Source organism: Branchiostoma lanceolatum, chromosome 18 (assembly GCF_035083965.1).
Source record: "Branchiostoma lanceolatum isolate klBraLanc5 chromosome 18, klBraLanc5.hap2, whole genome shotgun sequence".
NCBI lineage: Eukaryota > Metazoa > Chordata > Leptocardii > Amphioxiformes > Branchiostomatidae > Branchiostoma > Branchiostoma lanceolatum.
The window spans coordinates 6,099,418-6,121,631 of NC_089739.1; the positions used below are offsets into that span (position 1 = coordinate 6,099,418).

Here is a 22,214-nt window from a genome sequence, read left to right on the forward strand (position 1 = left end):
TCAGCTGAAACAGCAGAAATGTATTCAAGTTAAAAAGACTTTGAAAAACTGCAACATATAAACAATTAGATTCTTCCAAGATCAGATGATGTGCCCATTTGCTATTCACTTTATTTACATTATTTGCAGAAAACATTCTGTTACAGTAATCTTAAGACTTTTTTATTAATAGTTAATTATCATCCTTTAAGTGTTTTTAACCTTTAAGTATTTCAAACATTTAATTTAAAGGGTTAATGAATTTTTTCAAAGTAAAGAATTCCGTCCTAAAAGTCTTCAAATTCCCAATTTGAGGGTCAAAGAAAATTGAACATTTTGATTGGCTTGTGAAACTGAAAAGACTAAACTACTTGTTCAATAGTCATCTCAGAAAGATTGACAGTAGAAACCATAGCAACATACCATCAGCTGACGCCCCTTCATGAGTGTTATCTTGTACCCATACACATTCACATGCACTCTAGTGCTCGGTTTATTGGAAGAATTTGACCGCGAAGACACGTTTCCTTGATTTGGTATCGCGCTGGGACTGAGCGACATGTCGTCTTCCACGTAACCACGCTGCAGCTGGACGTTAAACATCGGTCTCTCATTGGTGTCTTGTACAAGAGTGTAGGAGCAGTTCCCGTCAAAGTCCAGATGGTTTCCATCAAAGCTGAGGTAGTGAAGGTCTCCCCACGTCAAACAGGTGCCCACTGACTTGTCATCGCCTATGGGTTAACATCTTTTATTAGTTTGATGTTATAACAGTGAGGTTCTATAGCGCCATTAACTGTCTAACTGGTGCAGACCTTTAAGCCTAGTGGTTAGTATGCGTTCGCTGTGCGTTGGTGGGCCCGGGTTCAATCCCCGGGGGCCAGAAGACTGTACAACTTGCTACTTTGTTTCAATGTTATGGAGCGTTATGGCGGGCAACACCTGCCTGCTTCATTGATTTGAAAGTGAGTAAAAATAGATCAAAACTAGAAAGGCAACATTTGCGAGCAAATACAGCATGTTTAGCCATACTCCTCGCCATGCAAAAAATGGACTGTCCCAAAATAACAATGGACCATTCTAAAATACTTCCACTAAAAAAATGGATCACCCCAGTCCAAAATTGAGTTTAAAAACAATTAGTCTCTCCATACAGGAATGGAGTCTTCCAGTAGCACCTCAACACAATATGGACCAGTCCAAAACCATATCCACATAAACAAATACACTACTGCTAACAAATGGACTTTTTCATAGTCACTCCAGCTCAAAGTTGAAATAAATAATTAAAGAATCCTGCCCTTGCAAGAATGGGATATTCCGTGCCATCTCCATGTTAACTAGACCAGTCGAAAAATATCCTCTCAAAATTACACTCTTGCGCATAATCACATGCCAAATTTTGCATCATTTTGGTTTAATACATAGGAACTGGAGATGTGTATCTTTGTTCAAAAAAGGGTGAACAAAGCCATGTAAGCACATGTCCTGCGCATTCCCATACCACATTTGGTATGAATACTACAAATGTAGCACACCTGCGCCAGAAATGCAAGATAAATTAATTAACTCAATTGGCCAATCGGGTGGTCGCAAGGCTCACAGCCAGGCCAGGTGCAATTGGGGTCACTGACTTTTAGGTCACAGCCAGGCCAGGTGCAATTGGGGTCACTGACCTTTAGGTCATATGAGGAAAATACCCAATGTTTTCCTCAAAATACCCTGCAAAATCGTATTTTGAAGTAATGTTTGCCAAAAGTGCAAATGGGGTTCTCTGAATATTTGTTCAATGTACCCCCATAGCAAATTTCAGGTCATTTGGATGTATTTCCAGAGCACAGGAGGCCAAAATGTACATTTTTTGTCAGAAAAACGTCAATAAAATCACTTTCAAGGTCAATATCGAAAAAATGAAAAAAAAAGTCCGGTGGTATTTGCCTACACTACCTTTGTACCAAATTTCAGGTCATTTGGTCAAAAAATGACAAAGATGAATCGATTTGAAGATTTGACAGGAGGAGAAGAAGAAGATACATGTCAAGTAAAAACAATATGTTGAGCCATACTAGGTATGGCTAAACATAATGACAAAGGTTGGCCACAATACTTACGATCTTCTGAAAACAGTCCAGCATATGTAGCAAAAAATGTCCCAGAAAGTCAATATCATAGACCCATCGATCAATCTTAGCCTGCTACTAAATAGTTAGTTGACTCACCCCCTTGATTCCTGTATGCAATACCTTGCATCAAATATCTCAAGTGCACTAAGCAAGTAGGTAACAGTGAGTATAACGTAATTCTAAGAATATTGAAATAACTGAGGACTTTTGATCATCCAAAAAAAAGGAATTTCAATGTTACTTACACATTTGACACCTGTGACCCTTGACATTTCCAGGACAGGTACAGGTGTAAGAGCGATCCCCATCTTCACAGGTGCCGTTGTTGAAGCACGGGTTCGGATGACACTCATTCTCACCTATGTGGGTAGAGTACAGTAAGTGAGCAAAACTGACAACTCAGGGCTCGAAATCCATTTTTGCAAATAGGTGCACTGGTGCACCCTACCAAGAGAATTAAGTGCACAGAAAGAAATTTGGGTGCACCACATAAAATAAAGTTGAATGTCAGCAAAACATAATTACAGTTTAATGCTCTTATAATTAAAATTAAGAACTCAAATCTGTAATTCTATAGCTTCCAATTTTCAGACAAGTAGTGCATCAAAGAAAGTGCAACAACGGGTTATATTGCTTTTTCTGATACTGTATACTAGTGTACTATTGTACCTTTACCCTATAGCCTACAAAAATATCTAGTAGGTGCACTAGTGCCCCCACAGTCAAAAGTTAGGTGCACAGCTCCAATTTTGGGTGCACACAGGTGCACATGCACCCACTATTTTGAGCCCTGTGTGAACTGTAAGATGCAATTTAAAAGAAAGCTACTAGAGGGATAGATTCAACATTCAGTCAAGCTTCTTCCTAAGGGCAAGGCATAAAGATCAGAAGACAACCAAACCAAAAACATTTCCTGGTCTATACAAGCAGACTTGTACACAAACTAACCTACAAACTATCACCAGCAAAAAAAAACCTCTTTCCAAATCATCAACATCATAATGGACTTGCATGACATCTCACCCTTTGATAAGATGGTAAAAGGGTGAAACATACCTCTGCAAACCTTCTCTTGCACCATCTTTCCCACGGAGTTCAGTCCTTCAAAGTTGTCCGTTTGGTACACCTTGCTGGAGTCACTTGCGATCACTGCAAGAGTCCCGTTGTCGACCTGTGGACCCACTCCAACCGCGTACACCGTGACACCCATCTTCCTCAGCTCATTGGCCGGCTGCCTGACAGAGTCGTACGACTTTCCATCGGTGACGACGATTGCGACATTTTGATGATTGGGATGGCCGCCCTTGGCTATCGTAAAACTATTGTGAGCGAGATATTGTAGTGCTGCGCCAGTGTAAGTTCCACCTTGCATGTACTGAATCCGGTCAATTGCGGACAATACGTTTGTTGAGCGGTCGTAGGTGTTAAGCGCAAAATGTTCCTTGACCGTTGTGCTGTATTGTAAAACCCCAACGTGAGTTGTTCCAGGTTGGATGTCAAAGTTCTGCACGACATTCTTGACGAATTGCTTGATGAGGTCAAAGTTTGGTTTTGTAACGCTGCCCGAACCGTCAAGAACGAACATGAGATCGATGCCAACTGTACTGATGTGACAGCCAGTGTCTGCAAATAAATGTGAACAATTAAATTTTCTTCAAACTTTAATATATCTATACGCAATGATTAGTTCATAAAAAGATCTTGGTAGTGAAAATGTGCTACCTTTGTAGAAATAGATAGATGATACTAAGAGTAGTACTTTAAAACAAATGACAAAAAGAGGGAAAAATTTTCTTAAAAGAAAAAGAAATCAGTTCTCATACCTCTGTGAAATATTCAGAGTTTTTGTAAATTTATCGCTTTTTCATTATATTAATTTCCTTTCTAATTCTGTCAAGTTTTGCTGCAGTACCTAGGAAAGCCGCCAGGGGGCCCAAAATCTAATCATTTCCAGTTTTAGTCACCTTCCAACACACCAAATATGAAACCAATGCATCTAGCCATTGATGAGTTCTCACCAACAGACACATACACTGCCTAAAATATAACCTCCATTTTTCATGGTAATAAACAATACAAACTTACATATCTGGCATTGGTCCCCCTGGTACCCTGGGGGACAGGCGCAGTGGTACGATTCCAAGTCCTCCTGACAGGTGGCGTTGTTCATACATGGATTACTGGCACAGTATGCTGCATGGAGAGGTGAGGACATCTTAAGTACATGTGCTGATATGCATCCATCTGGAACTTACACCATCACACACACAGCCACACACAAAAACAATACTTATTGTATGGTTTAGTCTCTTTTCATGGTTCTAAAAATGCTTTCCTTTTCAATTCATAACTAAAAGTATACATAAAATTCATCACAAGTGTATGCAGCAGTGCAATGGTTTAGTTTCTTTCCATGGTACTGAAATGCTTTCATTTTCAATTTGTACTAATCAAAAGTGTAATTTATCAAAGAATATGTAGCAATGCAATGGTTTAATGTCATTCCATGGTACTGAAATGATTTCAGGTTGATAACTTCACCATTTCAGTTGGTCATACTGTTTTTTGTGTTGCAGTAACACTGATGAGAGCTATTTCTTGTACAATTCATACTTTTACATATTGCAACTGGTGCTATAACATGTTTCCATATCTTGCATATACCATATGGCACACCATAGAAATTATTGATATCAATTTTTCTCACCTTGCCCACATTGAGGTATTTTGCAGACTTCTTTCCTCAACAGTGGGTCTACAGTGAAACACCAGGGTGAGACCTCCCCACCAGGGTTCCTACAGAAGTTCTCCTGCAGCCCAGCAAGGCTGAAGTTCGCTCTATACGCACTGTGGGAGTGTGGTAGCTGTGCACTCCAGCTCTGACAAGGGCGTCCGCACTCCGTCATGGAGACCTTCCCGCGATATGTAAGACCAGTGCCTCTGTAGCAGAAGTCTGGGAAGGGATAACCAAAACATTTTTAGAGATTGTATCCTTATCTTTTTTTCTAACATCCCTTTGGTGACGTCACAGTGAATATGGCAGGAGGTTCAAAACCTGAGACGACGGCTGGGGAATAAACATTCTTCTGAGAAGGAAACATTAAATTATCTTTCAGCGGGATGAAATGACGATGATTATGCACTATTTGCCTCTAATAAGATTTTTTGGAAACCGTAGTGCCAGGTTCCAAACCAGCTGCCGTGTTCACTCTGACGTTATCAAAGAAATCTAACTTGATTACCTGGAGGCAGGAATCAAGAACTGGAAGAATTTATAATATCCAATGTTCAATAACAACAGAAGGGTGTATATTTCGTACAAATGTACAGAATCACATTATTTTCTATTTTTTTCATTTCTTAATTTATTTCATTTTTCTTATTCACATATATTTTGTGAGAATAAAACAAGAGTAAAAGCACAATGTCAACATAACATATTAAATGCAAAATGGATAAAAAAATGAATGTAAACAAGACAAGTGGCTTATCTATATTAATTACAAAAATAAGAGAATGTACCTGTACAGTGAATGAAAGTGTGAATTTTTTCCAAGATGTTACAGTTTTGTAAATATGAAAGTACCCTCATAGCAGTAAATAACATAAGGTGCTGTCATTGAGTTGCTGTAGGTAATAGCACTTTAACGTGACTTAAACAATAAAAATGAGAGCCCACCTTTGCAGTCCCGTCCAGGGCGACAGTGACAGGTGTACCTGCCGTCCTGCAGGGCCCAGTAGAAGTTGGCTCCACACCGAGCCGGCTTACAGGTGATCTGGTTACCAAGGTGACAGGTGCAGCGCATTCCATCCTTCCGCCCCCAGGTGCTGTTCAGCTGCAGAATACAAAATAAATGTGTAACGAATCAGTAAACCCACACTCACTCACTTCCTTGTATGATTTGACATACTTCTAATCCTAGCCATGACTGAGGAATTGGAGACCTACATGTAAGAACAGCAAAGAAACTCAGAGAGCTACCGTGTAACGGCAGCTCGCAGGAAAGAAGGCACAGTGGAATGAAATGAAGAAAGACTGTTTCCACAACCTCTGAGACGCAGAACACAGTGGATCATCATCATCAATCTTAGCCATATAAGATGTCATTGAGTGCATTGCAATTAAGTCTGTCAAGGTTATGACTGCGACGGTAATGGGTAGTATAAACTTTAAGATTTTACACACTATTTCAGTACACAGAGTGAAGCGCTTACCAACAAGCTTTTCGATCAGTCCTCTGATCCTTCTCAAGTTGAAGTGACCCGAAGCCTATGTCATGTGACCTGAACGGAAGTGTGATGTCCACAATGACAGTCGGCAAGGGCCCGAATCTCAGTTTTGAGAAAGACTAGAGGACTGTTCGAAAGCTCCTTGGAAAGTGCTTCACTTTGTGTACAGAAAGAGCATGTAAATTCTTTATTAATACTTTTATCTCCCTTTAGGAACAAGATTCTTTCAAATGATTGACTGGCGGATGTTGGGGAAATCTCTAACCCTATATGTGGAACTAAAGGTACCTTACCTTATGATAGTGGTTGTCATCAGTGCAACCACAGTCTTCCTGCTTCACACATTCGCGGCCGCTCAGAACATAACCATCGTCACACTGACACCCCTCCGTACAGGACAGGGTAGGGCCGACACCTCTCACACAGTTCATGTTCTTCACACATGTCTTGTAGGTGCTGTGGGCAGGGCAGGACATGGCTAGGAGGAAAAGAGAAGAAAAATGAGGTTAACCCAAGGAGTGTCAATGCAAAGAAGAGTTTGAAGATCTCAGGCCTCTGTGAAATGTTTTTAGAGTTCTTGTTTGTCTTATTTAATTGTAGCCCATCCATTATGCAAATAAGTTTTTGATTGAACACTATGTGTCCATCACTTTCATGTCACTCTATGATGAACGTGACGTGAAAATGTTTCATCGCTTCCTGCCAGTCTCTGGTTACACCATCTTCCACCGCACATCCTGTCACTCTACTATATTCAAATAACTACAGACACACAAGGATATATTCAATAATTCAGACACACTCGAAATTAGCATATAGAAAATGTTCAATCACTCCCTGCCAGTCTTTGGTTACACCATCTTCTCCCTCACATCCTGTCCCTCTACTAGAAGTACATCTACTGGAAGTACACCCTACCTGACCGAAGACTGAACTCTACTCTACTCTACTCTAGATTTAAGTAACTACATTATACTGAGTACTGACACACGAGAACACAAACATCCAGACACACCAAAAACAAAACAGTTAAACTATACAATTTGCTAATGTATACTGCAATCAGAATAAGATTTGGTGCATGTATAAAGCCCCCTTAGCAATAAAGATATTAACATTAAGACTTACAGCAGAGACTTGAAGACCTCCACGATAACTGCACCCCGGCCCGCTGACACGCGTGCGCGTATGCCTCCAAACTCTGGCAGAGCTGCGTGTCGTTTCCGCCGTACGCACACATGTCAAACACGCAACCGGAGAAGAAATCTCCCGGGTTGACTTTGGCGTGGCAGGTGCGGAACGGGCCCGACGTGTCGTTGAGCATGCCGCACTTGTCGGTCGCAGAAACGGTTGCTCGCAGGGCGCCGCAGTCGGTCACGTTCAGTTTACCAGCAGGAAGACATCTTGTGGAAAGATCAATGGACATAGTAAGCCATTACCATTAATGTTTCATTCAGCAATTACAAAATTTACAATTTCTGAAATATACTGACAGAGGAAATCTGAACACGTTTTGCCTTTAAAAAGAGAAGAATGATTTTGAATCGATCCTAAGTGCTGCTAGTATTAATGAGGGGTGAAGTTTACCATCTTTTCAATCTTTTAACAACCTTGCTTTGGCTAATTTGCTCAGGTTGAGGCCCCCTAACATCTACCATCTGAACTGCACTTTAAAATCAAGTAAAACCTCTGGTGGAAGCAAAGAGTGTATGCATTGTCAGAAATTCAAAATTAATGCATTCTGTGTAATACTCAGAAACTAAGTAAAACGTTTAAGTTGTATAGTTTACCTGTTACTTGATGACATCACCTGCCAGCTGTTGCCTAGTGCTGTGGCAGTGGAAGCTGTGGTTCCTGCTGGGGTCAAGAGGTCATCACCAGGGCGACCATTGTAGTTTCCGCAGATCCCTTCAGTCTTGTTCATGTAACAGGCTGGGAGGGTGACTCGGACCTGGAAAAATAATTGAAAAAGTTCAACAAAATATAAGTATTTGCTGGCACATACCGACGGGTTTGCGTTTTAGCATAATTCATGTCAGAGAAAAATTGTGAATAGATGACATAATTTGTAGGAACATTATATGCTGTTTTTAGTTCTATTTATGTCCAGAGGTTATGTTTTCATTGGAAGTTTGCAACTCGTCAGTACTGTCTAGCCTACATGTATATCAAGGATGGGAAAGAGGTGGCGAACAAAAGGTGTCAGAATCCCAAGAGGAGAACAAGTGTAAAACAGGTTTAACTTATCGAGAACCTGTAACAAATGAGGTTTTAAAAGTTCTTGCATGTTGCCAGCAAGATTATGACTTAACATACATTTACAGGCAATGTACATGCATTGTAAAAACAACTTTTCACAGGCTGAAAAGGTTTTCTTCATCAGTAAATTTAAAGTGCAAAGTTTTAAGTATACTAACTTTGGAAACATTTTTTTGAATGACCTTTTTCATCATGATTGTTAGAACAGAAATATGGTCAGTGCAAGTGATTTGATTAAATGCAATGATTGAGATGTAGTTGATATAGTTTTATAAGAATTGAGACAGCTGACCTCATGTGACCCGTCGTACGACACTTCCAGGCCAAAGTCAGACTTGACGACAGTCTGTGCTCCGTTGTTTGCCACGTCCACTCCCGTGGGCAGGGTGGGAGTCAGGGGCATGATGGGAAGGGAAAGAGGCAGCATTAACTCCAGTCCATCCACCTGTAAGGTAAACATGATACAGTTACTGTGAATTCAGTTATTTTCATGAAGACTATAATAGTTTTGCAGTATGAGGGGAAAGGAGTTTTTTTGCAATGTTTATGAGTGCGGTTGAAACAAGTGTGGAGCACAGTTACTGTTAGTTAAATGCAATGGAAACACATATTCACAGTCTCTTGATTCAACCTTGGAGACCTGATCATTGCAAAACCAAAACCGATGGGAACATTTCAAAATTTACTGCAATTAACACTGCTGCCTATAATCTGATTTCAATCAAGCCCTGTGACCGCTCGCCGTCTTTAACAGCTTGCCGTCCTAGGGAAGGCGAGAGAGGCCCCCGGACAGCTGAAGTTTGCGTAATATACAGACTATGCTGCATATAGGGTGTGTGGGATCATTTGACTTACTTAATTTGGGATATCTATTGGCAAAAAAAGGATTTAGCATGAGCAACAAATCATGCTTGCAAATCAGAATGCAAGATGCTTGGAGAAAAGGTACATGGTGTACATGTATAAGCGGAGGACATGAGACAATGGATTGAATACAATACAAGTTCAACTCACCAACACACGATGGCCCTTGTGCAAGGATATCTTGCGCCCGTACACATACACATGTACTGCCTTGGTGTACGACACTCCTGTTACGCCACGGTTCTCGTTTTCCACCTCGACGTTGAAAAGCGTCCCGTTGGTCGCGGCGTCACGAGTCAGCGTGTAACGGCATGTGCCCATGAGGTCCACATGGCTCCCGTCAAAGGTCAGGTAATGGGGGTCTCCCCAAGCAACACAGGTGGCCGGTGTCTTTGCTGAGGTGCCTGAAAAAAGGTGTCATTTAGCATATAGATTCTCAGAAGTGGATATTCAGTCCTGGCATTCTAAGCTAGCATCATATCACAGTATAAACTTTAAGACTCTTTCTAGACATCTACACAACCTTGCCAGTCATATTTTGTACATTCTAAGCTGGCATCATATCACAGTATATTCTAACTTTAAGACTCTTTCTAGTTGGCACATCTACACAACCTTGTCAGTCATATTTTGTATAATACAGACAATCTGGAATATTTCCTTCTTCACTTTTCCAGTACTTTTCTGTTATTGGTCTTAAACCTAAGTCATAACATAAGATTTGTTTATTTGTCGCTTACAAACAAATGATCTGTAAATAGGCCAATGTTCGTTCATTGAAGTAGTGACATTCTTTATTCATTCATTCATTCATTCATCCATCAATTCATTCATTCCAAAACGCATTGTACATTATTGCATAAACTTATTAGGTTAATGCACTATGAACATTTTAGTTGCATGCCACAGAAAGGTGACCATTCATTGACTCATCCATTAATATATTACATACATGTACAGCTGAAAAAATACAATATCAAGTGGCATCTGTGTGGCATAGTGGCAGAGCATCCGGCTATGAACCAATGAGACCCAGGTTCAATCCAGGGGTGTACCCAGACATGTCCAGACATGCACCCAGACGTTTAACATATATTTCCCATCTGTGGTTGGCGTTAGGAAGGGTATCCGCCGTAGAACTTGCACTTGATGAGGAGTCCACAGGCTCTCCCATCCATGTGCAAGCACGTCCAACCCCCATATGTTGGAGATAGATACTAAGATGAATGGATGGATGGATGGATGGATAGAAAGAATATCAGTGTCTTACATGTCTGGCACCTGTTGCCGGTGTACCCTGTTGGACAGCTGCAGCTGTAGCTGTACTCCCCATCACGGCAGGTGGCACCATTCATACAGGGGTTGGTAGGCTTGCACTCATCTTGTCCTGCAGTTGACAAAATTGTTATGACACAACAATTAATGTACAAAGTAATAAATTCATCAATTGAGTCACTTTTGATTTGTCAAACCATCATGCTTATATGTTGATAAACAGCAGACAAACAACATTGAAATCTATGATGCTTTCAGTGATTTATATATACTGGGTTGGTCTAATGTACATTAAATAATAAGCATATACTATTTCCTCATTACACACAAATTGTCAATGGCTTTTTAACATAAATTTTCTTCCAAAATTGCAGGTGAAAATGGATCAACTAAACATTGAATCAAAGACTTTTTGCAAAAAGCGAAAAGTTCCTACACAGGGATCATGATTGTTCTAGCCTTCCACTCAAAACACACTTGTTTTTTAGTACCACTTCTCTTCAGAAAGTGCATCACTTAGTAAGCAGTTGATCTACAGTACAAAGACTCTATGTAACACACCCATTCCACTTGGGCAACAACCTCGCTGCAACATAAAATTTGACAGAGCGCTGAATGAATGTTACAGATGAAAAACAAATATTTTTACGCTTAGTCTGTTTAGTCATACTTGTAGATTTTTCATGATACTCCAGTTACGAAGTCAAGGGTTACACAAATTCGAGTTAGCTTGCAGCGAGAGCAGCGTTGTCTAGTGGAATGGGCCCTAAATGAAGTAAGTAAAAAAAACCTACCCGTGCACAGGGATTGCTTCAAACTTCCACTCAACCCCTGTAGTTTGTCAAAGTTGTCAATCATCATCACAGTCTTGTTTCCCATCCCCCCTGCGATGGCCTGCAAGGTGGACCGGTCCACACCATGGCCGACTCCGATGGCGTACACGGCGACACCTCGAGAGCGGAGCTCCTTTGCAGGTTCGGCCACGTCGTCGTATGACTTACCGTCCGTAATAACGACAAGAACATTCGGATTGCGCGGCCGGTCGCCTGTACTCGGCGTGAAGACGGACTGTCGTACGTAAGTCAGTGCCGCACCCGTGTTTGTCCCCCCTTTCATGTAATGGATCCTTCCAATGGCATCAACGACATCTGCTGTCTTGCTGTACGCGTTGAGCGCAAATTCTCTACGCACGACATTACTGTACTGCACCACTGCGATGTGCGTTGTATCGGGTTGGATGACGAAGTTCTGTGCAATGCCCTTGACAAAGTCCTTCATGACCTTGAAGTTGGGTTCGGTCACACTGCCAGATCCGTCCAATAGGAAGACAAGGTCAAGTCCAGCTGAAGTCCGTATGCAGGCTGTCACTACCGGGTGACAAAAGAACAAATCAAATTTCAACTGAGTGTCAACTTAATAAATCATATCAGAACTGTAATTGTAAAATTAATGATAAATTACATTTGTAATTGCTGCATGTGTTTGATGCTGGATTCCTACATGTATCATTTTGCTACGTTGATGAGTAACAATTTTTGGCGTAAATTATTTTGTAATAGAAGCAGGTGTAGCAGGCCAGCATGCACCCATGGTCAGATCATTCCCGGGTATATTCTGGCCACTGGGGACTATATTCTTGCCTGCTACAGTCTGGATATGCATGGTTAAGCCTTTTAGAAGATCAAGAGACCATGAATAAGAATATTTTGCTGTTTTCCCTCTGCTAAGATGCTGGCAACTAAGAATACTGCATGCAATATCATGTGATAGTTACATGAAAATTGTCATCAATATATAAATTACTAAAAAATAGGAAATCAAAGTGCTCTGAAATTTTTTTTGTTATATTGATTGTCTGCAGTGGTTATCGTTATCATATCATGATGTTAGTAACCACACAAAGATAAAGGGTATACAAGTGACGTTATACTTACATTTTTCACAGTGGTCGCCCTCGTACCCTTCAGGACACTGACATGTGTAGGCGTTACCAAACTCCAGGCACGTTCCATTGTTTTTACAGGGGTTTGGCTCACAGTAAACTGCCAAAGACAACAAAGGAAAAGTTAAAGAGACAGTATCCTGCCTAAAATTGTGAACTGTAGGATCTCTCACAGCATGATGTGAATCACAACAAACACTTTCAACCTTAGAAACACATTTAACAGATCCTTGGATATTTTTGGCAAGGAAGTTGATTAAGATCTACTTAATAAGAAAGAATTAAACAAAAACTTGTTTTTTTTTTTTTATGCCTGATATAACACCCGAGTTTGTAAAAAGATGCAGTCTAGTGACCACCTCTACAAAAGGACTGCACTGGCCTGGCCATTTTGGCCTATTTTTGGTGGTCCTATCAGATGATTTCGTTTGACCCACTGCAAGCATGAAGCATCCTGTCTATAGTGACCACCTGATCACTGTGACCATTTTCTTAAATTCCCTTAACTGGTCATTAGTTATCACACAGCTAGGCTCGCTGGGAAAATAGTAGAAATTGGCCAAATAGAGTCAATTGTATGAAGGGAGTCAGCTACGGAGAGAGGGTCCAATATTGCAACCCTAGCTGCAAATGTTACCCTCCATGGTCCAAGTCCCCCGGCAAATGTTCTCCCTATAGCCTGCGCGGTTAGTCTGGTAGAGACTATCACACAGCAGTGACAGCATAAATATCAATCTAGTGTGCAAGCTCTAAATGACATCTATTTTTCAGCAGTGATAAATGTATGGTGTTCTCTCAATCATGGTACAAATTTTAGGAACAGACCGTTGTTTGCTGGTCACGAGCCTCATTAAATGATAGAATAGATTTTCTTGCAAAACTCTTATCAATTTTAGAACTGCACAACCTTCTGGCAATTCACAAACACAGCAGAAGCTAGTAATGTCAACTGTTCGACACTTGGGTATGACTCGGCTTGTATAAGAAAAAGACGTGATGAAAGTACTCACGCTTGCCACACTGTGAGATGTTGCAGTACTCCCAGCGAACGCTAGGGTCCATAGTGTAGCACCACGGTCTGTCCCTGGTTCCACCTGGGTTCCTGCAGTAGTTGTGTTTGAGCAGGCTGTTACTGTGTTTGTGGGGGAGCTGGGTGTCCCAACGCTGACACGTTCGCCCACTTCTTGTGGTAGACATCTTGCCACTGTAGTCTGTTCCATTCTTGTTGAAGCACTCCACTGTATCGGAAAAACATTCTACCGTAAGACAATGTTCAAAACTATTTCCTGGTCAAGACAGGAAAAAGACACTCAGATCCTCTGTACAGTATTTATAGGCTCATCATGCGAGAAAATTCCCTTAGTTCTTTTTGACAAATACAATGCACAATGGACCACATCTTCACAGCAACATTTACCAGTAGGGCTTGTCGGTGAGTGACATGTCAACACAGCCTATCGATCCAGAGCTCAAGGCAGGTTCACTACTAGTATCCACTGGACTATGCACGATACTACAAAGGACGTTCCCTAATGGCATTAAGCTCATGGCCTTGTGTATGGGGAGCCTCAGCCATCAAATCCCTTCATATTAAAGAACCCAACACACTTATCAAGAAGAGTAATTACTATTAGTCACTATACTATAGGGGTGGCCCTGTGATCTTGGCACAAGTTCCTGGGGGCATTACAGGCTCATTTCCTACAATTCCTACCTGTCTGAATACTCTTCTTGAAACATTGTATACTCTCATACCTTCTCTCCCATCACCAAGTCAATGACCAATGAGTCAAAGACCAATGAGTCAAAGACCAATGAGTCAATGACCAATGAGTCAATGACCAATGAGGCAATGACCAATGAGGCAATGGCCAATGAGGCAATGACCAATGAGGCAATGGCCAATGAGGCAATGACCAATGAGGCAATGACCAATGAGGCAATGACCAATGAGGCAACGACCAATGAGGCAACGACCAATGAGTCAAAGACCAATGAGTCAATGACCAATGAGGCAATGACCAATGAGGCAATGGCCAATGAGGCAATGACCAATGAGCAATGAGGCAATGACCAATGAGGCAATGACCAATGAGGCAATGACCAATGAGGCAATGGCCAATGAGGCAATGACCAATGAGGCAATGACCAATGAGGCAATGACCAATGAGGCAATGACCAATGAGGCAATGACCAATGAGGCAATGACCAATGAGGCAATGGCCAATGAGGCAATGACCAATGAGGCAATGACCTGAATGAGGCAATGACCAATAACCAGTTAAAAACAATGTGACAATGATTTACCTTGAGCTTTGCACTGCTCCTGACGTCCGGGTTGGCACAGACATTCGTACGTGCTGACCCCCTCGCCCCAGTAGAAGTTGGGGGCACAGACCACACTGTAGCAGCGCACGATGTTGTTACTATAACAACGGCACAGGATCTGGTCCTGCTTACCCCAGTTGGTATCAACCTACAAAACAGAGGAACACAGTCAATTCTGGACGGGCAACCACCTGACGTGAGCAACCACCTGTAATCTTGTCACAAGCCACATGAAACTGTCGCACTCTAATGTGATACTGCTGAGCAATTTCTTGCCATGTAGATCTAGAGTACTTAAGAAATAATGTTTGCGTCAACTACATGTATGCTGAGTACTGCTGAAAATCAGTTTGGGTGAAAAGTAACAAAAGTCACAAAAGTGACATGCTTGGAATACCCTACATCATCCAGGTACCAAATGGGGGTGTCAAAAAACCAACAAGCATTTAGAACACATTGGGACCATGCTAATGATATAAACACTGTCAGATGTTCAATATTTAAGTGAAAGATGTAGATGCATACAATGTAATCGGGCATGCTAATTCTTACTGTAATCAAGCACCATGATTTCTGACCTGAATATAGGGTTAATGACCCGCCCTGAGGTCTATACGGTGTGATAAGGCATGGTCGCTCCTATAAACACCGAAAGTACCGAGGTCGCGTGCAGTACATGTATTTGATTTTGTGTCATACCTGGGCCGCAAAAACGTTCGCTACGGGTGTTCCGCATTACACGGGGTTCTATAGAATGCTTAGAATGCATTTCGAGTGTTCCGGTTGCACCGCTGTCGAACATTCGAACGCAAAAGCGGGTCCATTCGAAGTTCACAGACCCGCTTTTGCGGGTGCGTATGAAGATTACAGACCCGTAAATGGAGCCTTCTGATTGGTCGACGACATCTCTACCTAAAGTATATGATAATAAATTGCATACCCTCATGATCATTTTGGTCTGTCCTTACCATGTGATACTCTCCATCCCGGGCGCAACCACATTTCTCAGGGGGGACGCAGCTATCTCCACTGCGGAGTAGTCCACTCTCGCACACACACCCGTCGGACAGACACACGGTGTTGTCACACCCTGGCGGTCCTTTGGGCAGTATACAGGTTGGCTCACAGTCCTTCACACATTGGGAGTAGGTGAAGTTCCTTGCCGATGGACAAATTACGCCTGAAATATAGGAATAAAGCGTTTTCGCATGACATCACGGAGAAAACAACATGGAGGCAGATGCATTTCAGTGCAGAATCATAGGTTAACTTCATTGTATTTTGGGACATCTAGAGACCTTCCGACTGTCCCAAATAACATCTATATTGTGTACTGCTCGCAGGGGAGAACACGTTTCTGTGACAAATATTCCTGGATTAACTATAACACAAAGAAATACACAGCTGCAGTTCCAAAGATTGTTGCTAGGAGACTCGAAAGTTATTCACTTCCTCTAGCTAGAAGCCAACAGCTAACGTTACCATTGATTAGAAGGATTCTGGTTACCCTTGAATTTTCAGTGAATATTTTCATCAGGTTGATAAATCACTGAGAATTGAAGAATGCGGTCCCAAACGTGACACATCTTGTATCTCCCCTCATCCAGGTTCATGACTCAATTGTAGATGAGTCACGTTTGGGACCGCATTCTTCACGCTGCAGCAGCGACACCTAGCGGCAGTACGAAGCAGAGCATTACAGTAACTGCAACAACTACCCTGAGGAAGATGGCAGGTTGGGTCAATCTACACTACTTCTGACAATATTTACTTCAATTCTCCGTGAATAATTTCTCCACTTACGACAGTCTATTTGTTGTGAAGTCATGGCGGTCCTCCAATCGGTCGGAAGCGTGACGTTTGCCCGTCCACACCGTCGGCCGTATGCCTCGAAACTGTTGCACAACTCCGTCACGCTCCCAGTGTTTGCCGTACACACATCGCTCACGCAGTCCAGGTAGTACCCGTTGAATGGGACGGTGGCGTGACAAGGGTTAAACGCCTGGTTGCCGAGAAGCGAGCAGCGGAAGGCTTGCTGACTGACTGCGAAGTTGATGAACGAACAGACGGATGGAGTCGCGTCACCTCCCACCGAACAGCTGTAAACAAGGGTACGTTGTAAAAATGCACTTTGGCGACGTGTGGTTGCTGTTGAGGGCCTTGCAAATGTATAAAGCTTTACGTATAAACCTAAAGAATTGATTTCAGTCTATCATATTTTAATTATTATTGTATTGATTGCATTGTATCATATATGGACGTGTAAACCATTGAACAGCTGTAAAGAAAACTAGGTGTTAAAAAAACACTTTGGCGACGTGTGGTTGCCGTTGAGGGCTGTGCCATGGTATAACGCTACCAGTATAAACCGAACAAAATTCATTCCTATCATGATATTCCACTGGGTCTTTACTGAATGCATTGTGCCATACATGTACATGTGCATGTACATGTTTATCATTTTGAAGCTTTCGAAATACTTTATAACCCTTCATAATGGTACCCCATATGCCATGATCAATGTCTGATCAATGTCTGTCAGTGGGTCGAGAGAAAAAGATGCCGAAATTGATTTCGATTTAAGTTCCGTTCCGTTCTTGTTTTTTTATGATGAGCGGTGTTTCATAACATTGGAAATGTTTTCTAGTGTTCTTTTGAATTATTCCCCATTTATAATAACTGTACACACACACGCACGCACGCACACGCACGCACGCACACACACACACACACACACACACACACACACACACACACACACATACACACACACACGCACACACACACACACACACACACACACACACACACACACACACACACACACACACTATCGCAAACGCATTGCCACTGCTTTTCCCGCACAATTCCTAAGTGTAGATACAGTAAAAATTCCACAGTGCAATACTAGATTTAAATTCCGTCCAAACATATTTTGAGACAGTACCTGTCATTGGTAGCAACTTTCCAGCTCGTCAACAAGGCAGTGGTGGTAGCGGCCTGGGTACCAGATGACGTCATAGCATCGTCATTCGAATCGTCATTGAAGTTTCCACAGAGTCCCTCAACCTTGGACTTGAAGCACTTCGTGAGGCGGACCCAAACTTCATCTTTGCCGTCGTACCCAACTTGTAGCCCGAATACTGTACGCACGACCATGGATGATCCGAGATATTCAACCAGGACTTGCTTGGAGGGACCGAGTTGAGTTGGTAGAGTGACGGGGGTGTCATCAACCTAGCAAGAGACGGTTTCGGTTGAATTAAGTTGGGGTGCCGATAGAGTGAGTAATTGACCCACTTTTGGTTTTAGGTTAGATGACAGTAAAGATGTTATTCATGTTATCATTTTAACCCCTTATGCTTTAATGTGCCATTTTAGGAGAAGGAAAGCAGCATGCCGATTGTTCGTGAAGATGAGTAAGTACTAACCTTATTTCTTCCCTGTACATCACATTTTCTGTATATGGAGACAATTCAAACTCTACAAGAGAGTATTGTAGAGTTTGAATCGTCTTTATGTATTGCATATTGATACCTGGATGTCTAACCTTCATAAACGTAGCAGTTTCTGTAGTCTAATCCAACTGTACGTAAAGAGGCCAACCAACTAATACCCCCGCCCCGCCCCTAAGAAAAAGTATATCAGGATATCAGGATTTTGTGTTACGCAGAAATATGTATGTTAACTTACTGTCACAGATGATCCATTGAGCAGTGATACGCGGTGTCCATACACATCTACATGAACCGTTCGTGCATATGACGTCTTGGTGCTACCGGCTTCGTACTCCGTGTCCACTTCAACATTAAAGAGCGGGGTCCCTGCGGTCGTCTTGTCTCTGACGAAGATATAGGTACAAGTCCCCAGGAAGTCCGAGTTTTTGCCGTCGAAGGTTCTGTAGTGAGGATCACCGTAGAGAGAACACTGTCCCCAACCCGCACTGACGGAATTGCCTGTTAAAACAACAACACCGGAATCGCTGAAATCCGGATATCCATTCACAGCTTCTTGACAATGTGTTATCCTGTATATAGTGTCACACAAACGTCCTGGAAAACGTATGTGAGAAGTTACTTGGCGCGGATAACAAAGGAAAACGTTTGGTGGGGCTCTACAAGGTAGAGTGATCGGCCCACTCTACATCTGACATAATGTTAGTGTTTATGGGATTCGGCATCATGCATCATGTAGAAATTAATCTGTTGCATCAAATGTATTCTATAATTATCATTCCTTAAGACAATATCAGTAATTATGATATGACGTGCGTCATATCTACTTTAGTATCACTATAGGGTAACACAGATCGTGGATGGACTTACAGATTTCGCAGTATTGGCCAGTGAATCCAGAAGGACACCTGCAGAAGAAATCCTGCCCTTGACTCTCACACGTCCCACCATTGTGGCATGGTTTTTCCAGACAAGACTTGTCCCCTGATAACACATAGGGAGGAGGTTAGTGTATGGATCGCAATGGCCGACAAGTGGGTGTTTACTTTTTAGCTTCAGGGGCTATTACGCTGCGGCAACTTTTGATGAGCCTTGAATTTTTTTGAATTTGAATTGAATTTTTAAAACATGAAAAGAAATCAATTGCAGGTCGGTTTTGAATATAGATAGAAGTTAATGGGCTTAATAACTTGTCAATTTAACGTTGGCAAAGGTAATGGTTATATGATTTAATCCACTTACCGCAAAGGTCCTCTTGTACTGACGATGTCAGATTGGTTATGTTGGCGAAGCTGCCGACTTGGTAGACGTACTCGGAGTCTCCAGCGATGGCCATCAGGGTAGCGTACTCGGCCCTCCCCACGCCGACAGCGTACAACTGGACACGTTTGTTCCTCAGGGTCGTCGCCGGCGTCACCACGGAGTCATACGACTTCCCATCCGTCACCAAAACCACGATGTTCGCCCTGTCGGGGCGATCCCCTGCCGCCGCCGTGAAGATGTTATCTGGCAGATATCGCAAGGCGGCGCCCGTGTACGTACCACCTCTCATGTACCTGATTCCGTCAATGGCGCTCATGACTTCAGCCGACGTGTTGTATCGGTTCAGCTTGAATTCTTCGCGGATTTTGGAGCTGTACTGGACTGCCCCCACCCGGGTGCCGTTCTGGCTGTTGATGTTGAACTCCTGTATGAGATCTTTGGCGAAGTCCTTGATTCGCTGGAAGTTGGTCTCTGTGACGCTTCCGGAACCGTCCAGTAAGAAGACCAGATCCACGTTCGTATCCCGACATGCTGTCAAAGGGTAAGAAGTAAAAAGAAACCATCAACACTGGAACACCAACATTTCTTGAAAGTTGAAAGTTTTGGTTACACATGGTCTTGGAAAGTTTGGGTTTTACTGTAGTTATCTTTTTGTCCGTCTGCTTGTTTGTTTGTTTGTTTGTTTGTTTGTTTGTTTGTTTGTTTGTAAGGTAACAGAATTAAGCTCTTACTTGAATTGTTGGTAGTGTTTCCGCCGTGACCTGCTCCAAACGTTCCACCCGTCCACACGAGACAGAGCACCAAGGCCACCAGCGCCCTCTGGCGCCTGAGAACGGAACGGCAAATAAAACGTTACAAGTTGCGTCACATATGCAGGCATTGAAACTCATCGCCTTAATTTGAAAGACTTTGTCGCTGAAATATCATTTTTTCAAGTCTATTTTTATCTACAATTTTTACAGGGGCGTCAGAATCTTGGACGACTTTTTTGAGGTGATTATGAATAAAATATACTGCATACCAAGTGCATAAGGTATAGCGTATGACGTCGTCTCCTACATAACAACAACCATTCTATGAGACTTATTTACCTTACGAAAAATAAAAGCCACTTTCCACAGCATATATGGAGGTCTAGAAAGCTATGTGGATGGTAGTAGCAACATGCATGGATACGTTTAATTTGTTGCACTCTCATGGTTATCTGATTACAAAGTTTGTTTATTGATAGTAATGAGTACATATTCTTCATTGATTCCCCGTCCTGTCAAATACATACACACAAAAATATCCTCGCGGGTAAGAACGAGTAGTCTTCACACTTTGAAAACACCCCCCTCCCCCTCAGGGCAAACTTCTGTGACTTAATGGCAGTGGAATATCTAGGTGTTTCGCAACTTTTGCCAAATGCTTAAATTTTCAACCTCTTGATTAGTACAAAAGTAAGCCGACTCTATAGAAAAGAAAATATTTCAACTTGTGTTAATTAAGTTCTCGAGCTAGCCAAATGCTAACAATTTTGTACAACTCCCTGGTACATGTAGCTTGTTTTCTGGGGGCGTTTTGTTAAAAAATGCCCAAGGGGTCTGTCACCACTGAAGAAGTAGTCTTGGATAATCATGATTAATCTGTTTCCTTCCTTTCTCGATACCAAATTTAGATTTGATTCTCCATGGTGGGGAGGGGAACGAAGTTGGACAAAGACGGTTACACGGATTCGAACTTGCACCCCTTTGTTACGACACCCCTATGTTCTGAAACCCCTATGTTCTGAAACCCCTATGTTCTGAAACCCCTATGTTCTGACATCCCCATTTTGCGACACCCATTTGTGTTGAGACATCCCTATGTTGTGACATCCTTGTGTTCCGACACCCCTATGTCCCAACACACCTTAATTATGTCCGTAATATAGGGGTGTCGTAACGTAGGGGTGTCCGAACATAGGGCCCAGTGTCATAACGAAGGAGTGTCGAAACATATGGGCGTCGAATTTCGAAACATCGGCGCGTGTCGTAACATAGGGGCGTCCGAACATAGGGCCCATGCCAGTGCCACAACGTACGATTGTCGTAACATAAGGGCGTCGAAAAGTAGGCGCGTGTCGGAGCACAGGGGATGTCGGAACATAAGGGCCGGTGTCACAACGTAGGAGTGTCGTAACATAAGGGCGTCGAAACATCGGCGCGTGTCGTAACATAGGGGCGTTCGAACATATGGCCCAGTGTCACAACGTAGGAGTGTCGTAACATATCGGCGTCGAAAAGTAGGCGCGTGTCGTAACATACAGGGGCGTCGAAACATAGGGCTGTCCCCTGAACAATAACACACGACCCTGGCATGCTTTTGCAGCTGAGTTAGTTTTTTTTTTTTTTTTGGTCAGTACCCCGTGGCTATGATGACAGGTGTAGTGGAAGAAATGCAATACCCCGATCCACTAGCCTGACGAATCGCGCTCCTAGTGTCCAGCCGGTTTCCCTAACCGCCTTTAACACTGGG

General features: G+C 42.5%; 1 protein-coding gene across 1 annotated transcript; it reads right to left on the minus strand.

Annotated features, from left to right (window-relative positions):
* Positions 1-21,530, minus strand: LOC136424663 (alpha-tectorin-like). Its single transcript, XM_066413287.1, has 24 exons — positions 21,523-21,530; positions 20,447-20,541; positions 19,695-20,246; positions 18,691-18,953; positions 17,945-18,234; positions 16,801-17,096; positions 15,966-16,177; positions 14,977-15,145; positions 13,680-13,907; positions 12,662-12,769; positions 11,522-12,094; positions 10,723-10,839; positions 9,603-9,856; positions 8,881-9,033; positions 8,120-8,280; positions 7,458-7,732; positions 6,623-6,807; positions 5,779-5,935; positions 4,807-5,052; positions 4,185-4,292; positions 3,156-3,722; positions 2,345-2,458; positions 491-710; positions 1-4 (listed from the first exon to the last, which is right to left on the minus strand). Exons 1-24 carry the CDS (start codon positions 21,528-21,530, stop codon positions 1-3), a joined length of 5,355 nt encoding a protein of 1,784 aa, XP_066269384.1.
* Positions 21,531-22,214: the final 684 nt, after the last annotated feature.